Source organism: Nasonia vitripennis, chromosome 2 (assembly GCF_009193385.2).
Source record: "Nasonia vitripennis strain AsymCx chromosome 2, Nvit_psr_1.1, whole genome shotgun sequence".
Classification (NCBI taxonomy): domain Eukaryota; kingdom Metazoa; phylum Arthropoda; class Insecta; order Hymenoptera; family Pteromalidae; genus Nasonia; species Nasonia vitripennis.
Genome location: NC_045758.1, coordinates 7,837,760 through 7,857,044, shown reverse-complemented (window position 1 = coordinate 7,857,044; position 19,285 = coordinate 7,837,760). Strand labels below are relative to the sequence as shown.

The window sequence follows — 19,285 nt, the reverse complement described above, 5'->3', positions numbered from 1 at the left end:
ATTAAACCTACAACACTCGCAACGGTAAACACTTGGAAAATTATCGGGTAACCGCTGCTATAATACACACACCGTAGAAGCTGATTGGGAATCATTTCAAAGTCATTATCGGCACCATCATCATCATCTCCATTACCGCATCGGCCTCCTAGGAGGAAGTCGAGATTTCTCCTCTCGATCGATCAATCACATCTCGTCCTTGACCTCGAGTACACCCCTTCTGCATACGCACGCTTACACATACATATAGGATAAAAGAGGGCTTTTTCTGCAGGGGCAACGTCCTTTCGGGCTGCTCGTCGTCAAGTTCGTTCGCCCGCGTTGCCCTCGCACACGCGCGCGCACACACACACACACTCACACACACATATAGATAGACAGACAGACACAGAGTACACACAGTGTGTAATACCGGTTCTCCAGGTCCGTCCGAGTGGCGCGTGTTCTGTGTGTGCGCCTCCTCCTCCGTTCCCTTGTTTTATCGGGATTACAGGCCAGCTCTCTCGGAGAGGGAAAGGCGCCGGACTTCATTTTTAGCGTGTCTTCCATCGGCGCCGGCCACGCGCTCGCATTTTAGACTCGACTCTCCTGCGCTACTGTTGCTTTCACGATGACCACGAGCAAAGTTATGATGAAGCTCCTGCTGGTGCTTCTGGGGACACTGGGGGCGACGAGGGCCAAGAGCGTGGCGACCTACGACCAGAGGCAGGAGGGCAAGGTCAACGTGCAGATCGACGTGAAGGACGTGCAGATCCTGGCCCTCGTCGACTCGGAGATGCTCGACGACTACACGGTAAGCGTGGGTGTGGGTATTGTCCTTTTTTTAATCGTAATTTCGTGTGAATGGGACGTAAGCAAGTATAAAGAGCGTCGATAAATCGGATGCGTTTTCATTTTCAGAACTACGACTACGCCTACGACTACGCGGACTTTACTATAAATCCGAGCTCGCGGCCGACGACCGGCAAGCCCCCGAGCACTGCCGGCGATGCCAGCAGTACCAGCAGCAGCAGCAGCAGCAACAGCAGCAGCAGCAGCAACGAGGAGACCTGGAGCACCTGGCCCACGAATCCGAGCTCCTCAGCCTCGACCTCGTCGGCCGACATCTCGACACCCGAATCCACCTCGCCTTCTGCCGACGAGTCGACGAAAGCTCCCGAAGTGAGCTCAACCGTCTCGGCGGACGAAAGCTTACCCGCAACCATCGCCGTCGCTCTGGTCCACCAAAACCCCTCGGAGGACGAGAGCAAGAAGATCGTCGAGGGTGTTGGCCAGGCCTCGAAGCTCGAGGCCGAGAAACAACAGCAGATCCAATCGGAGCTTTCGGCCTCGACGACGACCGTAGCCGCGGCTGTGGTCGACGAGACCAAACCCGACGGATCGAAGAGACCGGCTGGTATCGCCGAACCGAGGAAGAGGTGTCCCGTTGGATTTCTGCTCAAGTCCGGCAAGTGCTTCAAGCGCCGGTACTCCTTGATTTCGTAGGTTATTACATTGTAGCATCATTCAATGCGACGTGTTTATAGATACTTGCGGACGAAGCCAAAAAGCGATCGTATATGACACGTACGAGCTATCGTATAGTAATGAAATATCTGGTTAGCCAATTCAGCCGCAAGTTATCATCATACGCACACTGCACCGCCGAAAGCGTTTTCTCTCATGGATACATGGATATTGATAAAAATTTGTTTTACAGTCCGAGACTCGCGCTGATGAAACTCGCGCCAGCCCTGTTGAGCAAGTCGAACATACTGAGCGGAATTCCAGCAGCAGCAGCAGCAGCAGCAGCAGCAGCGCCAGCCCCTAGTTCGTAGAATTCACCCGATTTAATAAGTGATATAGATACGCGTATGCTTCATTTAGCAATAAGAATGACACGATTCATCGTCCATCTGTTTTTCGTATAATCGATCAAGTTCCTACATGAATGCTCATTCTCATACTCATTTACGCTGTAGATTATAGATTTGTAAGGCTACTTTTTTTAGTACGTGACTGCGTGTGCAATAAGTTGTGTGGTGTATGACGATAAGTGTGATGTAAAAGTAATAAAATTATTGAAAACCATATGCGAAGCCTTGTTTTTACTTGCCCACTTTTTAATGGCGCAGTTTATATCGCTTGAAAAATGTTGTTAGTTAAAAGACCTGTTGCTTTTAAAAGAGAATTTATAAATCTTTCAGTACATATGGAATTCAACGGTTTTTCAACAACTTTATAATAGATGCATTTTGAATTTAAAAACATTGAGGCAAAGTATACTTGGCGACTAATAATCCCATACTCGATAAAGCTCGAGTATGGGAAAAAAATTCCCATCATCAAAATTCAATCCCCCAGCAAAATAAATCTCAGCCCTCTCTTCCCCTCATCCAGCCGCGTAATAGCCGCAGAGAATTACACGCCGCTTCCTCGTATCTTATAATACGCGCGCGAACAAATGGCTTTTGCACTCGCTCTCCGCAGCAGCAGAGAGAGAGAGAGAGGGAACCTTCATATTCTCGAGAGAAGCTGTGCCGAGAATCAGGCTTCCCCTCCGCAGCATCGACGAGAGCAGCTACTGCCAGCTCTCTCAAGCTCGGCAACTGCGCCCCCGCGAACAGTCGCGACCGAGCCATCGCACGCGACGCACACCTTCCGAGAGATCTCGAGAGATGCTGACGAAATTCCTGGTGATCCTGCTCTCGGCGCTGGCGCTGGCCCGAGCCGCCCCGGCGACGACTTACGACCAGCGCCAGGACGGCGACCTCAACGTCAAGGTCGACCTGGACAACTTCATCATCCTCGTGGCCAGGCCGAGCTCCAGCATGGACGTGTTCGGCTCGTTGGCCGAGCTGTTCGCCGACGTGAAACGAGCCTCGCCCTCGGCCCAGGTCATGGGACTCGGCGGGGCCCAGCAGTCGGAGCCCGAAGGCAAGACCAGTCCGGCGGCCCGGGACGAGCTCAAGCTGGACAAGAGCAAGGAGCTCGCCGACGTGACGCTGGACGAGCAGCAGCCCAAGGAGCCGGAGAAGCCCGAGGAGGAGATGTTCCTGCTGGTCCAGGAGGGCGACAAGGCCGCGAGGAGCCTCGAGGACGTCGTCAGGACTCTGAGGAACCTTAAGGGCAAGGGGGCTCTGCTCGAGCGGGACGTTATCGGCAAGGACAAGTCCAAGGTCGTTAAGTATAAGTTCATCGAGACGGCCGACGATCCGCTGAGCTTGAAGCTCATCGGGGACGCGGTGGAGAACTGCGGACCCGGACGGAGTCGCGATCGCTCGGGCATCTGTCAGGCGCACAATTAGATTTGTCCGTTATTATAATATATATGCTTATCTTGCGCGGCGTTCAACGATTAATTATATACGTATTATTAAATTATTTATTATCGTTATACACGCTTTTTAATATTGTTTCTCTTTTCGGTGCGATGAATGATATATGTGATTTTTTATATGATATATATATATATATATATTTTTTTTTATACTTGGTTGTCAAAGTGTGGGAATGGTGATACCTATATACTTATATATTAAACCATAATGTAACCAACGTCGATCGTTGTAAAATCAATGGATTCTTTATCGGTGTTCGCGAGAACAAAAAATTAACGACCATCTTCGTTGACCCCGACAAAAAGTCGAAGACACAGAGAGCCTCATTGTGCCAAATGTGAACGAACCCATTGATTTTACGATGATGTATCGCGATATATTGCGATGAGGGGCGGTATTATAAATGATGGAAAAAAAGGGAAGAGGAAAAAGGCGTTGCTCATATCGATTTATTTATTTAGACCTGTAAGTTGTACGAGTCATTTTTTATTCAACTTTTTCATTTTTGCACTTTTCGTGCAAATAAATAATAAAGCGCTTCTGTATCAGTTGATCGTCGATATTATATTATATCATCAATAAAACTATTTTCCGAAATAATCATTCGATTTATGATGAACTGTTTTATTCTTCCAAATCCCATAGTATAGTCCTCGAATAGATGCGAACAAGAACTTAGATATCTGACATCGAGTGAATCTTATCACATAAAATTCTGCAAATGCAGACGAACCCGTCAGTTACCCTAAGATTACACCGATCTAGAGAAAAAATCCTTGTAGCAATTTGTTACGTCCTCCTATATATATATAGTCAACGCTGCAGCTTCTCTCTGGCGATGACAGCCGAACGTCAGGAACTGATCTCTTGTGCGGAGCTTGTATCATTATAACAGGCCCTCAACGACCAACGGGATGCCTCATGCGCAGACTCGTAATCGTCGCTGTACATGTATATACCTATATACATGTACAGCGATAGGATAAGGTCAAGGCTCAGAGATTCGTGATTCTCGAAGTTTCGAATGAATTCGCAAGGATTTTTCGTACAGTTTGGGAACGTCGCGAGAAAAGGTAAAATTTACATGTATAGCTTGGAATGAATTATGCATCGTATCAGCGAGCTTGCCGCTGCATTTTTAAACGCGAGATCTCGCGTGTACAAGCCGAAAAAAGTGTCAATAACCCCTTTGGCGTTTCACGTATCTCTCGAGTTTCTTCGATCAACTCTTATATCGTCCAAAAAGCAGCTCTCTCCCACCTGGGAAAAGGAACCTCGTCCGCAGCTTATTCTCTCGGACGTAAAACCGGCTATTGGCCCCATCGCGATCGTCTCCAGCAGCAACAGCTCAACAGCTATGTACTCACACAAACACACACACAGGATCCACTTACAGAGGGACGTGCAACGCGCTTCTGATGGGGCCAACGTCCGAGCTTGGCCCCTGCTGTTCTCGCGCGGTCGCTGATCCACGGCCCTCCTCTATGAGGTTCCTACCCCCGATGGTTCAACGCACCTTTCTCTCTCTCTCTTGGGTTCGATGATTTCCGGAGTTGTGAATCTCATTGTCTCGCGCTGCGTTGCGCTGAAACTTGAAATCCAAGCTCTATACCGATCGGTGGCTCAAAGCCGAGAGATGTATTAGATACGCATAATAAATATTTTTCGAAAAAAGCTCAGAGCGCGCGCGGTCAAAGATAGAAACGAAGAGGTATTTAACCAGTCGGAGCCTCGCACAGTCGCACGGGGGCAGGTATAGGCTCCGCCTCGCGGGTCCTTGAACTTGGCCGCGGCGCGAAAGAGAGGGAAGCTCGACGTTCCGATAGACGAGCTCCGAGCGACCGGGCGCAAAGCAACGCCGAGTCTCGAAGCGGCAGGACAGCTACACACACGCTGCTTCGCATCTGCCAGGAAAGACTTCGAGGTGACTATACTTTGAATTTTTTCATAGTTTGCGCAGTGCCTCGCTTGTCTCGGAGTTGGCTTGCCGCGTGCTCGGATAATTCACTACTTATATACCTATACCGATCGATGTATTCTTCTTTAGTTACAGGCGAGACAATGGAGACGAGCATCAACATGCGAATCTTCAAGACGATCCTGCTGGTGATCGCATTGGCCGCGGTGAGCGTGGATGCAAGCCCTTTGCTGCATTACACGCGCGATCGCGATTCCAGGCCTGCCGATCGCAACGAGCCTTCCGCCCCCGTCGAGCTCAAGAAGGACGCGACGGACCACTACGATCAGCGCCAGAACGGCACCGAAAACTACAGGGTCAAAGGTGAAGATTCCGTAGATAATTCAGGGTCACCGAGTAACACAATTTTTTTCGTCTCTTTCCAGTGGACGGACTGGTCTTCATCATGGCACCCGCCGACTCTCTTCTACTGGCAGGTGCCGCGCTTGAGCCTTCCAACTTCAACTTCGAACAACTTCTAGGCGACGCTAACAAGCCCATCAGTAAGCCGAAACCGGACGATGACGCGCCTCAGCCCAAGCCTCAGAAGGATAGCATCCCGAAATCCTCGCACCACGATCCCATACACGCTGGGCACAAGTAAGCATCTTGGAATGAAATTTTCTCGAAAAAATTCTCTCTTCGTGGCGACGATTGATGAATCGAAATGGTTTTTCAGGTCCGTTCTTCGCATCTCCAACTTGATAGCACCCTTCCTCAAGCGAATGCATCATTCTCAACAGTCCACGAAATAAGCCTCCCGCTAATAAATGCTGCTTTTTATAATGAAGTATTATATCCTTAATCATCGATCGCACTGTGCGTTGTATTTAAAGCATTCCTAAAACTCATGTAAAAGTGATAAATTAGAATAAGACTTTCTTTATAAGTGATACTAGATACACATTCTTAAATGTTATACATAAATTAAATATATAGCTTTAAAGCCGTTCATAAAAACAAATGAAATAAATGACTGCTTTTATATGGAAAAAAATGTATTCGCTTTTAAAAATTAATAATTACACGTTTATTGATCACCTGCTGGCTCTGTCATCTCTTACAATCTCTTTTTGGTACGTTGACATGGTAGTTCGTAAATTGTATAAAAATGATACATTACGTGATATTATTTAGCTGTACAACAATGAAAGCTCGTCGGGCGCTATAAAGTGACTGGAGAGCCTTGCGCGTGCGTTATAATTTAACGAAATATTCAGTTCTCTGTACAGTCGAGAGTACGTTTTAACTTTAGAACAAAGCAAAGAAATAGTCATGTTAAATTGATAAAACTTAATATACATATATATATATATACGAGGACTAAGCGATATATATGTGTTTGCTCGCAGCGAGGTAAGTCGATGAAAAATGTTGAAATCAGTGCGGAAGCTCATTTTAGATGTATGAACAAACGAAAAACAAAAAATGAAATGTTTTTACTATTTTTCGAAATTTTCGATAATCCATCACAGCGATATATCAATTGCGATTCGACGCATTATTCTCTTTTTCATTCAGTTACCTTAAATACTAAGAATCACTATCGTTTCCTTATATACAATTACCTCATTTGATCACTGACACGTCTCTCTAAAGAGCACAACTACATCACATTTTAATTGATTTTCTCTACGATTTCACATGATCCTGATAGTTGACTTCTACTTTTTCGAAAAGAGCAACAACGGACATTGATGCGATTGAATTTTTAGCTCGCTATATACAATTAACAGAAATTCCATATTTGTAATATTTAAATCCCATTGTATATAGTAATATCGTATCCATAGAGTACGACTAATATACTGCAGATATCTTTTTTTTCTAATTGATCTATTCCATTGCAGAATGCGATTGATATTGTGTCACTCAAGAGAGGCAAATTGACTCATAGAATTGATAAAAATAGAATTTCTCTAATCTCCTACGATTTAAGAGCACGCGCTCGATGAGAGGAGGACAGCAGCGTTAGCATTTTGATCTTCTCCTCTTGATTCTCCTGAAATGCATTTATTCCTCTCCATTTGGCCATCGACTATCAATTCCTTTGCATCATTCATCTATAAATTAAGGCTGATTAGTATCGTAATACTAAGCGGATTTCATACTATTTTTGATAATAGACGAATTGCTTACTTCTTTTATCACATGTTTACAATTTTCAATTATGCTCGTTTGATCATTCATTCCGTTGCTCAAATTTTCTTTCTCGCTTTCTTGTGAATTTCCTCCAGTCTTTCGTTCAGCTAGGAAAATTTCTAGCCTCGTTTCTAACTCCGTTCTGCAATTCAGGGCAAATAATTAATATCGCTTATATTTAAGTAAACATTTAAATAATCAGGAGATTTCTTACTTTTCGTCTTTTAATTCTTGAATGCATGTATCGTTGTCGAGTTGTATAATACGTAAAACTTTCAAAAGTTTGGTGACAAGATTGTCAACGTCAATGACTTGATCAACCAGACTAGTGGCTGGACAGTAGTCAGTCAATGGTAGCGGGCCTTCGGACGGACCGATTTCTGATTCACTTATTGATTCGCAGTTTTCTTCTTCCTCATCTTCAACCTGGAACGACGATAATTTGTAATGCAACAAAGAGCTGATTTAGTAAAAGTTTCATATTAAGTATAACAATACTCACTTTGCGCCTATTTAGTATTGCTTGCGACAGATTATTTAGGCTGCTAGATTCTCCATTCATTTTGCTTCTTCTCAGATCATGCTCTTCAACAGTCTCAGGAACACTCAGAACTCGTCTAAGAGAATCACAACTAGATACCATATTATGCGAATAGGTGTCTGGTAAAGGAACATCTTCCAACACATTTTCCATCATTAGGCAAGGCTCCGTTTCGAAATCAAGAAGATCGGACGAAGATTCTGTACTAAAGTCTACAGTAAAAAGGTATTCAGAATTGTTACTATAGTTTATAGCGTAAAATGTAAAACGACATTTATTCAACGAGTTCACGGTGATGCAAACCAACCTTTTCGTATTACTTTGGATGAATCGTTAGATTTCTTTTCGTTCGTTGGTTTTGTCGCAAATGGATGCGTCGCTGCATTCCTTATTGCTCCAATGACGGCGGAAACGAAAGAACCTCTCTTAGGGCTCGGAGTGCAGTCTTTGATGCTGTGTTTTGAACTAACAGGACTTGACTCGACGCTACTATTGCTTCGACTGAAAGCTTCGTTATGATAGACAACATCCTGCGGAAATGTTTGTTTTTATTTACTAGATGACTCATTGTATTCAGATTAAAATTGTATTTAAATTATATTACCTCAAGATCCTTTTCCGAAATATTGTAGGACATGATTAGTTGATCCACTAATCCCTCCAATCTACTACCTAGGCCAGAAAGAGCAACGGAGGCACCCGACACCGCCGCTCCTTGTGCGAGCAAAAGTTCTTTGCTTCTTCTTTCAACGGCATTTAATTTCATGCTCAACGACAAGTTTTCTTGTCTTCTTTGCTCACTAATTCTAACAAGATGTTTGCACTCCTCTGTTTGCCTTTCTAGCTCGGACGTTAGTTGTTTTATACTTTCGTCTTTTTTCTTCGATTCCGTTTCAGCTTCCTTTAGCGCGATCTCTAAAGTGGCCTTTTCCTCTTGTAAGAAGTCTTGCATTTCTAACGATTCGGCTTCCAGTTCTTGTTGTTGTTGAAGCAAAACCTTTTGAGCTGCCATACTTTTTTCTAAATCCTGTGTAAACAAACAACAAATTATGTCAGAAAGTATTCTGATACTACGATCATTTCAATTCTTTGCTGTAAATAGTTCTTACTCTGCTCAGCATCCGACACAGCGATTGCAAATCAGCTATCTCAATCTGTTGATTAGCAACAGTTTGTCCTGAAGATTGAAAATGAGATTCCAGCTCCAAAAAGCTGTCGCTTCCATCTGTAATATCATCGAACACTCTTTGAACATCTGTGAGGCATATGTATTTTAGGCACAGTCTGAATTATACACGTACCCGCATGCTCTGACTGCGGCGTGCCCAGCATAGCAAGCACTCTCTGCGCGTTCCTGTCCAATTCCTGCCGTGCAAACGCATGATCAGCCTGCTCTTCATCCAGCTTTTTCCTCAATTCTTCAACCTCGGCACGCAGTTTCTCGTTCTCCTTCTTATTCGCCTCGTTTTCATCAGTCGTTTTCTTAAGCTCGCTCTTAAGTTGCTGCAGATCATCCCAGCTTCCCTCAGTCTGGCTATCATTTTCCGATTTTTCCACGCTCTCCGGGTTCGGGACGATTGTCGCTATACCGGCAAGGCAGTTGTCGATGTCCTTGCCTGAAGAAAAATAATATGGTTTAAAAAGATTATAGTTGAATTTTTACCTTAAAATAAATTAATTGCGATTTATGATCGTTATCAGCAATCACGTCTTATCTTTATCATTTGCAAAAACTATCGATTGCAAGTCACGCCGCAAAAACGTGCTACACATTTTGCGAGATCTTAATCTCTCTGCCGATCAAGCGCGATAATTCAATGTGCAATTTTCTCTTCTACATGATTACTCGTGACGTTCAACTCTACAACTCTCTTATCTTATCGTTCTTTGATCGCAATAATCCGATAATCTGGATCTTCCCAACGACTTCCAAACATTAGAAATTCCCACAAGCTTATCGCCACACTCACCCGTTAATCCCGTTTGCACACTTGTCTCGTGGTAGATCTTGGTCTTCTCGGCCGTCTTCGATTTTGGATATGGCGGTAGACCCTTGTGCGTTCCTCCGGTCATCTCTTTCGAGTTAACCGCCTTCCTTCCGAGCAACCTGTTGAGGCTGGCATCTCGACTTCCGGATCGACTGCGCGTTGCCACGGGCGGCTTCTCGCTCGTCTTAGGAACTGTGAATTTGCTGTGTCTGGCACTGCGTGGCAGCGTGCCATAGGTGTCCAGAGTCTTGGAGCCACTGTCCATGCTTGCCGTCATCTTGTCCAGCATCCGCGTGGACTTGAGATCGATGCGGCCCGTGTAGAGACTCGTGCTGCGGCCGACTGTCGAGAGAGACTTGCGGCCGTCTTCCGAAGGAGTCGAGCCCGGGGTTCGGGTGTTCGTCGTCGTTACGCTGCTTTGGCGCGTCGTTGAGCCACCTCTAGGCCTACTCGAACCTATAATTGGGATTAGAATTTTCAGTCTACTTGGCTTTATTATACGCAGCGCATTGGCATCTATTTTAATCGCTTACGACATCACCGAAATAATAGACAACGAGTTTCTTTTTGAATAAAAGACCGTCGAGCGAAACTGCACGATGGACTCTATAAAAAAGAATCGATCACGCGCTCGCAAAAACTGAAGTGCGGCTATATAAACGCCGGAAATCAGCGTAAGAAGATAAATTAATCAATATTAATTAGAAGCAGTCTTGACGGGCGAGACAACTATTTATACAAATAGCCTCACCTGTACCCCTCCCACGCTGCGCCAGATCCTTATTGATCTCCGTGGTGAGCGCGGACGGCAGCGAGTCCGGTCTCGTCCTGGACCTCGAGGCAGCTGTGCTCGCGGTAGCCCCACTGGCACTTCTGACAGCGGAAGATCCCCTGTTTCCCGCGAGCGAGCTGTCCCTCGTCGTGGTCGACTCTTTGATCACGGACTTCTCCCTCGATCGACCTCTGTCCCTGCTGTTGAGGCTTTGGGATTTGGTGAGGGTGTTGCGCTGTGGACCTGTGCGTGGCTTGGCTCGGGCTCCGGTGGACGTCGTGCCGTTGACGGCGTTGCTGCTGCTGCTGGCCGAGGTCGCCTTGCTCGTGCGCTGGCTGCTGCTCTTCTGCGATTCCATCGAGGCACTGCGAAAGATCACATTTTTATTATTTAGTTTTCAGCACACAACAATACCTTCACTCTTCGTCGAAAGTTCGCTCGCCAGATGGACTCGAAAAGCACTCCGGCTGATTATTCCGGAAACTAGCTCGAAAACTGTGCTACAACGGAGTGAATCAGCAAATCGATCACGTTTCCACGCGCGAACTTTCACTCTAACGATCATTTCGAGAATAGAAAGAAGCAATGATAAACCTACTGGCTGGTGAGTTTCTTCTTGGCCTGAGCGACACTGGTGCTGGCCCTCTTCTGTACCCTCGCTGACACGCTTCCCGCGATGGAGGAGCTCTCGCTGCCACCTTCGCTGGTTCCCTCGCCGTTTCCGGCGCCAGGCGCGTTGCCTCCGGTGCTGAGTCTGATGTCGTCGGGTAGAGTCGCGCAGGGGTCCTCGTACACCGAGCAGCAACTCACGAGGCTCGAGTCGCACGACGCCTCGTCCAGGCCGTTGCAGCTGCTCGCGTAGTCCACGCTGTTTCGGCTCTGCACCTGTTACGGACATGGGTTTGTTATTATTTGCGTTTCTATCTATCATCACGTGTATAACGCCGAGGAAAGTTTTTAGTGTGGTGTATCAGCTCGTGTTCACTTATAAGACTTATGAGGCGTATAGGGAAAAAAGTCGGTAATACGAAATCGCGAGAGATATGAATTCGGGAAGGCGATAGTCTGTAATTCCCCCTGCGGCGGGCGGCTGTGGTAATTCAATAACCGGGAGATGGAATTTCTGATGCAAATAAGGAAACATATCGCATGCGTGAATTAATTTCTGTGCACACACCCTCCTCCGTTTAAAGCGTCGCGCAGGTAATTCATAATTCATCGTTTAAATCGAATCGATCTCTGATACGTGTATAACGTTTCGTAACCGACACGTCGATTGATTCCCGGCTGTCAATAAGCAGATAAACACTTACCCTCGGCGGTTCAACGGCGCAGCCCTCGACGCCGCTGTCGCTGCCATCCTTGCTGTCCTTGCCCTCGACGGCGTAGTCCTTCTTGTCGGCCTCGGCGATGGGTGTCCCGTGTTCCTCGTCCTTGGCGAGGCCGTCGCTGCCGGAATCGTCGGACGGTGGCACGTGTATGACAGTGATGTTGCACTCGCTGTTGATAGTGCAGTTGGACTCGATGGTGCAGTTGGACTCGCCGTCGATTATGGTGTTGTCGAGCTCGATCAGAGAGCGGCGCGTCTCTTTGAGGATGACGCCGGTGTCCAGGGGGGAGCCCAGGTCCTCGTCCGCTGGCATACCCGAGTCTTGGCGGGACACGCCGTTTTGGTGTACTACTTCCAACTGTGGATGTTTTGATTGATATTTTTTATTGTAGGACGACAGTGACATTTATTGCGGTTCGCGGAGAGAAAGAGAAGGAAATGTACGATTTTTGGCATCGAAGGATATGCTAAAGTGGCACAGAGACACGCGTGAAAGCTCTCGCGGGGATTTACTTCGCCGTGACCTCACGCGCGTTTCTGCGATGTTATTCGTCGCGCAAGTATTTGGTCGTAAAAGCGTGGTAATTAGGGTTTTTCCCAGAATATTTGACACGCGCTCGGCTGACATTACGTAAGTGCAACGGTGTTGTCTCTCGGTAATTTTTACTCATTTCCGTTGATTCATGCAAATCGAAAACAAATTTCGTTTGAATATACGGCCAATCGCGCCGTGAATAATAATTCGTGACAATATACCTTGTCATCCTCCCCGTTCTTGATCGGCGACTCCATGGCTGAGCCCGTGTCGCTCTGCAGTGTATACTCTCAGCAGTCGGTTCAGTCTCTCTCGTTCCGCTCGCTGTCTCTCGTTGCGGGCATTCTGTCCCTCGCTGCCCTTCCCTCTCAGTCTGCAACATTAATCGGAAGAAGGCAGAGCCAAGAGTTAAATATTGCAGACGGACGTCGCGTTACGTGTATACATATAGCGATGCATGAACCGCTCGCGGCGGTAATCGATTGACGCTTATATAGGATGTGGGTGTCCGTAGGGCAGAAGAAAGCAATTTCGGGAAGATTGGACTTGCCCCGATGCAGTTTCGATTTTTCTCTATGAGGGTTCATTCTTTTTATTTTCAATTCAATCATCGACGATGCGTGTTTACGGCGACTGCAGAGAGCAATGAAACGATTAAATACTCTTTTAGAATATGCAGCTGTATATTCCACTGGCGTCGCGCGTTCACGCAAGATAATCCCATGGAACAAAGTGACGATAAATCAAGATAAGGCTAATCAAGGGGAATCCTCCTTACACTTGAAAAGCGCGCCGAAAATATCGCGGAATCGCGCGTCGCGTTGCACTCTGATAAAGCTCGTATGATTCTTCGAAATTTGCGAACACATAAGCGCCGTCTGGGTTAGCGTTTTACACAATCGACCGAATCTACGGCGACGAAGTGCAATGTAAATATTCTTATCGCGCTAACTTCGATTAGAAAAATTCCCCGCGCTGTGCAGAAAAAAAATAAATAAACGAGACAATAGTGTCTAGTCACCGTATTATATCTCTCGGCGCATTAGAAATATTCATTGTCATCGTCCGCACATATTATGTATAGGTATATACACTTGTAATTGTGTACACACATTAAAAGCAGCGTCTTTATTGCGCGGCAAGTGTACACGACGATCTTACAAAGGCCGCTATTATGTCAGAGCCGAGAGTGGGTCTGTGTGATGCAATAACCGCGGTGCGATTATCTCTCTCTCTCTCTCTCTCTCTCTCTCTCTCTCTCTCTCTCTCTCTCTCTCTCTCTCTCTCTCTCTCTCTCTCTCTTCTGCTGTTGTGATTGCGCGCCGCCGCGAGCAATTGATTGATATTTACATGCAGAGAGCCTTGATCACAGTTGCATTCTTCCGAGAAAAACATTTCGCTCGACGATCGATAACTCGCGCATTATCGAGCTAGAACGGATACTCCGCTTCCTTATCAATCTATATAGCAAATCCCAAACAAGGCAAAGCTTTATATCTGTATATGCGATCGATGCGTGCCGAATAATAAGCAACAGCTGCTGTGCACGTGAACGATGTTTACTATATCTAATCGAAAATTTGAATGAACGTTATACAAGTCCTACCCCAAAAATTAGTCTCGATCTTTCCTCGAGTACGCCGCGCACTTATCATCTCTCTCTCTCTCTCTCTCTCTCTCTCTCTCTCTCTCTCTCTCTCTCTCTCTCTCACCCTATATCTATACGCAGCACTTATATTTGGTTCCTCCAAACTCATCAAACACCGAGTCGTCGGCAGACTTCAAGAAGAAGACAACGCGCGATGTCCCATCGCGGCGTGTGATAAGCTCGAAATCGATATCACCTCGCGCATCAGAGCCTGAGAGTGGCTCACGCTTGTTCGCTATATTTTTTCAACGAGGGACTTCCCAAGCGCGGAATCCCGAGCCAAGGTTGCGTCCGAGAGACTGTATAAAACTCGCCGCTCTCGCGCGCGCGACTTTCGAGAATGTTGACCTCGTGCGCGTGAGTTTTTGATGCTCGGGAGAGTTTCGCCGCTCCGATGTTTGTTTTTTCGGAGTATAAACCGGGGAGAATCGCTTCTTCTGCTCCGCGCGAGTGTAATAATAAGCTTTGCCCGAGACTGCTGCAGGAAGCGATGATGTTTTTTGCGAGTTATATGACGGCCTGATGGTTTTTATTTAGGTTTGGGTTTACCGAGCGTCGCTATCGAAGTAAAGTTCTTTTTTTTCTCAAATTTCCTTCTCATAGAGAGCTGTAAGATTCCATGGAAAAATACAGGGCAATTTTGTAAAGTTTGCTTTAATAAACCGCATGTAAATCGCAGCCGGTGTAATCCGGAAATATTCGGTTACGTTTGAGATAAATATATGGGGAACAGGAGCGTTAATCGATTTTTTTTCTCATCAAAGTCAGATCTGAGCGATCTCTCGAGGTACAGGAAAACAAACACACTCGATGCTTTGACGAAGTGACTAATGACAATCGACCGGAGGGATCCCCTCGAAAACTCTCCGATAATACGCGAAATTTCGCTATGACGGAGAGAACCCGTTGGTTCTCAAACGAAACCACATGTGCGATTACCATACATTAGCATATGCTTAACTCTTTTACGTCCCGAGCTGCTATATGTTTGTTTCTCTATTATCGAAGTTGCACACGCACATGCACGCGCTGCTGCCACGTGTCGATCACAGCGAATCATTAGCGAAAAATTAAAAATATTTGATAAGTCTCGCTACGATTCCGCCTATTTGATGCGTAATTAGCGAAAGCCGTACAGTATAGAACACATAACAATCGACGACCGATAATATTCAGCGAACGATTTTCTCTAACGATGTCAAGTTTATTTGCTCATCCATCAACGCATTTAAATGACGCGATACAACGTCATGCGTCGATCTCGCAAGTCTGTTTGCCATCATCAACACCACACGAGTACTACTCGCTAACTACTCCTAATCTCAAGTGCGCCAAACTTTCCGCGGTCATCTCTCTCTCTCTCTCTCTCTCTCTCTCTCTCTCTCTCTCTCTCTCTCTCTCTCTCTCTCTCTCTCTCTCTCTCTCTCTCTCTCTCAAGCATCTCCGCGCGAGAAGAGCGTGAATCACACTATATCGCGTACTCCTCGGCAAAAATACATCCGATCGCGAAAAATCGTCATTCACCGGAGCTGATCTCCAGAGCGCAAAGTAGGTGTGATCACCGGTAATCGCGAAATAGCCAATTGCGAAAAAAAGAACCGGTGCGGCGGCGGCGGTGGTGGTAAAGCACACTGCAATCGCAATAGTATATCCCCACCATCGATCACTCGCACGCCTGACATATATCAATGCGGCTTGTATAGGCGAGCGCGTATAAGAGAGAGAAAGAGCGCCGACAACAAGGGGAAGTACCCAGCGCGCCCGTCTCCAATTGGCCGGGACCGATCACCGCGGTAGATAGCGAACCGAGCCTTAAACCGCGACACACGGCTCCGAGTCTGTTCTTTCATTGCGAACGATCGGTCAAGCAACAGCTTCTCCTTTGCTGCAGTGTCTGTGTGCGTGTGTAAACGGTTGCCATAGTTACGAGACGCTTCAGGTGTGTTGTGTTTAGCAGAAATCTCGTTCTGGGTAATGAAAAACGCGTCATCGGCAGCATCGAGACGAGGAGGTGTCACTGGCTTTCCAGTTGTGACGGACATAAGAAGATACGAGTTTGAAGTCAAGTAGAGGAGATTCTCTCCCTGTGTGTTATACAGAGGCACCATAGGCAGTCACGAAGGTGAGCGGCTGATGCGCATTTTTTCTTTCGCTTCTCGTTACGCGCACTTTGCTCTCCCTTATGAATAAACTCGGCATCGCGATTACACTCGCGGAAATGTCCGGGGATTTTTCAGGCTTATTACCGCGAGAGCTTATGAATATATGCAGGAATGCGCGAGATGTAACGTTACGCGGATCTCCGAAGCTTGCGTAAGATCCGAAGCGTGTACGATGCCTTCGAGAATTCGTTAATTTTCATGGATATGCTCGCGTGCGCCGCTTTTATTTTACGTGACTGCAGCCGATGCTATTCGTCGAAGCGGCCGCTTAATTGCTTCGAGAAAGGACGGCTTGTTGTTGTTAAAATTGCAAAGCTAACGCATTAATAACCGAGCAACCCTTCTCAGTTACAGACTCCCATCATCGATCAACCATGAAGGGACCAACGGAAACCCGCAGCAGCGCCAACGACAAGACATTCCACCCGTCGTCGCCGCCTCCGTCCTACCCAGGCTTCGAGCACGAGATCCGGGACCACCTGATGGGCGACGGTCTCCGAGTCAAGATGAACTCGAACGCGTCCAACCTGTGGATCCAGGGCGACGGCTGCCGCGTCACCCTCGCGATCAACAGCGGCCTCCTCCGGGTGTCCGGCGACGGCTGCCGAGTCCACATCGTGAGGAACCTCGGCTCGGTTGAGTACCTCGGCGACGGGGGTCGCATCATTCTGGGACCGGAATCCGTCAACGGACGCGAGCAAGTGAAGTACCGGGGCGACGGCGGTGTCATCGAGTTCGGCGAGACTCGCAAGTCCAGCGGAAAGAAGAGCGAGGCCGACGGCGAGAAGAAGAAGAAGAAGCGCGAGACGAGCAGCAGCAGCACCAGCAAGTCGAGGGTCAACGAGGACGGAAGCGTAACCGTCACCAAGATCACCACCACTTCGACACCGACTGCTGGTAAGAAGACCGAGGGAAAGAAGAGGCTCAGCGAGGCGATCGGCTGCCCGAACGTCTACGTCAATCTGTGCATCAAGAACAAGTGTTGAATATTAGTGTGATAGCTTAAATCGGTATAGTGGCTTTACTAGTGCTTTAATCGAGCGAACATTACAATGTGTGCAGGCGAAATTCAGTGCCTCGAGAGGAGCAAGTGGAAATCTACTCTTAGAAGAAAATGAGAAAGAGCTTCGTCTTCTCCATGACTTACGTTATCGACGCAAAAACCCAAATGAGTAAGCGATCCGCAGGAAGCGCACACGGATACATCCGGCCAAACGCGCCCCGAGAGGAAACATTTTCGCATCCTAAGTACTATCAAATTAGAATTTTTCTTCCCGCACTGCATCCTGGAAGTGAGGCAATCTCGCGTCTGAAAAACAACGATCACCCTATGGAACGACACTTTTATAATACGCGTAAACCGGAAGCTCGACGCGCAGCTGCAAAGTCCGAAAGAGGCGGGATTGATTTTTACGGATGACCACAGCAGCGAGACTTCCGATGGCTTGATGGAAAAAGCAGCCGGTAGCTCGATTTTCCGCTCGACAGCCGCGCGGAATGTCATGCAGCTGCGCGACAAAAGGGCGATTGTGATTATTGCGCGAACGTTTGCTCTTTACTTCTCTCCGATGCTCGACGGATTGTTTCGCCGCGCGATCGATGTATATTATCTCGTCCTGACTCTTTTCTTCAAAGATATAGGGAGAAGAAAGGGTTATTATGTGTTAATATCGTATACGCGTAATATAGGAGGATGTGCAGAGATATGTATGTATTCGTGTGCAGTTGAACTTGTTATTATAGGCGAGCAACACGCGATTGTAAGACGTTATACTTATTACTGTAAAAAGGCTATGCGCGCGTGTCCGGACAACCTCGGGCTTATCTACTTAAGATTTCATGCTTTGGGATATATATTAATGATATACATACTTTCGAGTGTAAAAAGGAACAAGCTGCATTAAACGTATATATACTGTAATGAATCTAGTCAAATAAGTATTTTAATAAATGAGACCGAGTAAGTTGCGTGCGGTGTAGCGATGTTGCATTTGAGTGTGTATCACTGTAAATAAGAGGTCTGATCTAGTCACTATTATTTTAAATATATAGTAAATTATATGCGGCACGCAACACTCGGTTCGAAAACAATGATCAAAAGGTTATGTATCTTGAAGATTTTCCCATTTCCTAAAATCCTATACACAAGAATTAACTTAAAACCCTTTAGTCTGCAGCTTTCGCTCTTTCGCGAACAAAAAAATCACGGATTCCACAGCCGTCTGGCGTATATAAAACGTCCAATCCGCGAATTGAGTCTCGTCCAAGTGATCTCCAGCCACGATAAAACCCGCCTATCCGTTCACCCTCTCAACTCTCCTCTCCTCCTAGCACATTCCGCCGCATCAGCGGCACTACCTAGACCCCGAGACTCTCCGAACGTGTGCACTTCGTAATATTCCGCACCGAAAACAGACTCACCGATGCCTCGTCCCGCTGTCGCGTTGAACACGCGTGAAAAGAGGCCGCAGAGAACGAGTTTCCGGGTGTACCCGCGTACCTAGGCATGAAGAGAGCGGAGAAGGAAACTCCTTCTGAGCGAGCGTGACCCAGTTTTTTTTCCTGATTTATTAGAGCCGTTTCGGTTCATTTTGAGGCGAGAGTACGGTATAACGGCCCGCGTTCGGAGATGCGTAATTGCGTTCGATTGGTGATCGATTAGAGCGAGGTGGGAGGAGCGATGTATTCGCTAGGCGTGTGCGTATAGTTTGGTCGTCGATAATGAGAGCATTTCTTTTGTTTGCATTGAAATCATAGCTGCGATCGACACTGAATCGCTGCGCTTTCTCTAATTTAAAAGTAAATTCACAAAGAGCCAGAAGTAAAAACTGACGATGATAATAATAATAAAGTGCATTATTAGCTTCTTTATGCGAGTAGCGCATTGAAT

General features: G+C 46.7%; 5 protein-coding genes across 9 annotated transcripts in view; 4 read left to right on the top strand and 1 right to left on the bottom strand.

Moving 5' to 3' along the window:
• The first annotated feature begins 90 nt into the window (after positions 1-90).
• On the top strand, positions 91-2,066 carry LOC100328544 (uncharacterized). Of its 2 annotated transcripts, none has more exons than XM_031922512.1 (3): positions 91-793; positions 901-1,485; positions 1,700-1,807. In XM_031922512.1, the coding sequence occupies exons 1-2, from the start codon at positions 611-613 to the stop codon at positions 1,483-1,485; spliced, it is 768 nt and encodes a 255-aa protein (XP_031778372.1). In that variant the 5' UTR covers positions 91-610; the 3' UTR covers positions 1,700-1,807. The 2 variants fall into 2 exon arrangements, with proteins under 2 accessions (XP_031778372.1, NP_001164390.1); NM_001170919.1 differs by having other exon boundaries at positions 560-793; positions 901-1,481; positions 1,700-2,066.
• Positions 2,067-2,532: 466 nt separating this feature from the next.
• Positions 2,533-3,928, top strand: LOC103317650. Its single transcript, XM_008216159.4, has one exon. It carries the CDS (start codon positions 2,658-2,660, stop codon positions 3,285-3,287), a length of 630 nt encoding a protein of 209 aa, XP_008214381.1. The 5' UTR covers positions 2,533-2,657; the 3' UTR covers positions 3,288-3,928.
• Positions 3,929-4,299: 371 nt separating this feature from the next.
• LOC100117581 lies at positions 4,300-6,264 on the top strand. The gene is made up of 4 exons (XM_016982093.2): positions 4,300-5,244; positions 5,368-5,601; positions 5,664-5,877; positions 5,957-6,264. Exons 2-4 carry the CDS (start codon positions 5,382-5,384, stop codon positions 6,030-6,032), a joined length of 510 nt encoding a protein of 169 aa, XP_016837582.1. The 5' UTR covers positions 4,300-5,244; positions 5,368-5,381; the 3' UTR covers positions 6,033-6,264.
• Positions 6,265-6,283: 19 nt separating this feature from the next.
• The window catches only part of LOC100117624, a 26,487-nt gene continuing 13,485 nt past the window's right edge, over positions 6,284-19,285 (bottom strand). For all 4 annotated transcript variants that reach the window (XM_008216167.4, XM_008216164.4, XM_008216168.3 and 1 more), the window contains 13 exons: positions 12,807-12,958; positions 12,034-12,408; positions 11,319-11,605; positions 10,700-11,085; positions 9,931-10,404; positions 9,262-9,576; positions 9,070-9,185; positions 8,565-8,987; positions 8,268-8,490; positions 7,922-8,172; positions 7,634-7,845; positions 7,417-7,561; positions 6,284-7,340 (listed from right to left, as the gene is read on the bottom strand). In XM_008216167.4, the coding sequence (XP_008214389.1) occupies positions 7,212-7,340; positions 7,417-7,561; positions 7,634-7,845; positions 7,922-8,172; positions 8,268-8,490; positions 8,565-8,987; positions 9,070-9,185; positions 9,262-9,576; positions 9,931-10,404; positions 10,700-11,085; positions 11,319-11,605; positions 12,034-12,408; positions 12,807-12,842 (3,372 nt within the window). In that variant the 5' untranslated portion in view covers positions 12,843-12,958 and the 3' untranslated portion in view covers positions 6,284-7,211. The remainder of the gene's footprint in view (positions 7,341-7,416; positions 7,562-7,633; positions 7,846-7,921; positions 8,173-8,267; positions 8,491-8,564; positions 8,988-9,069; positions 9,186-9,261; positions 9,577-9,930; positions 10,405-10,699; positions 11,086-11,318; positions 11,606-12,033; positions 12,409-12,806; positions 12,959-19,285) is intronic.
• LOC100679997 lies at positions 15,944-18,489 on the top strand. Its single transcript, XM_016982092.3, has 2 exons — positions 15,944-16,355; positions 16,744-18,489. The coding sequence occupies exon 2, from the start codon at positions 16,770-16,772 to the stop codon at positions 17,379-17,381; it is 612 nt and encodes a 203-aa protein (XP_016837581.1). The 5' UTR covers positions 15,944-16,355; positions 16,744-16,769; the 3' UTR covers positions 17,382-18,489.

What these genes read in the sequence shown, in the direction of transcription:
- LOC100117581 (XM_016982093.2), top strand. Translation starts at nt 5,382, where the DNA reads ATGGAGACGAGCATCAACATGCGAATCTTCAAGACGATCCTGCTGGTG. An exon ending in CGAAAACTACAGGGTCAAAG is followed by an intron (nt 5,602 to 5,663) that starts GTGAAGATTCCG and finishes GTCTCTTTCCAG; the next exon opens with TGGACGGACTGGTCTTCATC. An exon ending in CCCATACACGCTGGGCACAA is followed by an intron (nt 5,878 to 5,956) that starts GTAAGCATCTTG and finishes ATGGTTTTTCAG; the next exon opens with GTCCGTTCTTCGCATCTCCA.
- LOC103317650 (XM_008216159.4), top strand. Translation starts at nt 2,658, where the DNA reads ATGCTGACGAAATTCCTGGTGATCCTGCTCTCGGCGCTGGCGCTGGCC.
- LOC100679997 (XM_016982092.3), top strand. Translation starts at nt 16,770, where the DNA reads ATGAAGGGACCAACGGAAACCCGCAGCAGCGCCAACGACAAGACATTC.
- LOC100328544 (NM_001170919.1), top strand. Translation starts at nt 611, where the DNA reads ATGACCACGAGCAAAGTTATGATGAAGCTCCTGCTGGTGCTTCTGGGG. An exon ending in AGATGCTCGACGACTACACG is followed by an intron (nt 794 to 900) that starts GTAAGCGTGGGT and finishes TTTCATTTTCAG; the next exon opens with AACTACGACTACGCCTACGA. An exon ending in CGCCGGTACTCCTTGATTTC is followed by an intron (nt 1,482 to 1,699) that starts GTAGGTTATTAC and finishes TTTGTTTTACAG; the next exon opens with TCCGAGACTCGCGCTGATGA.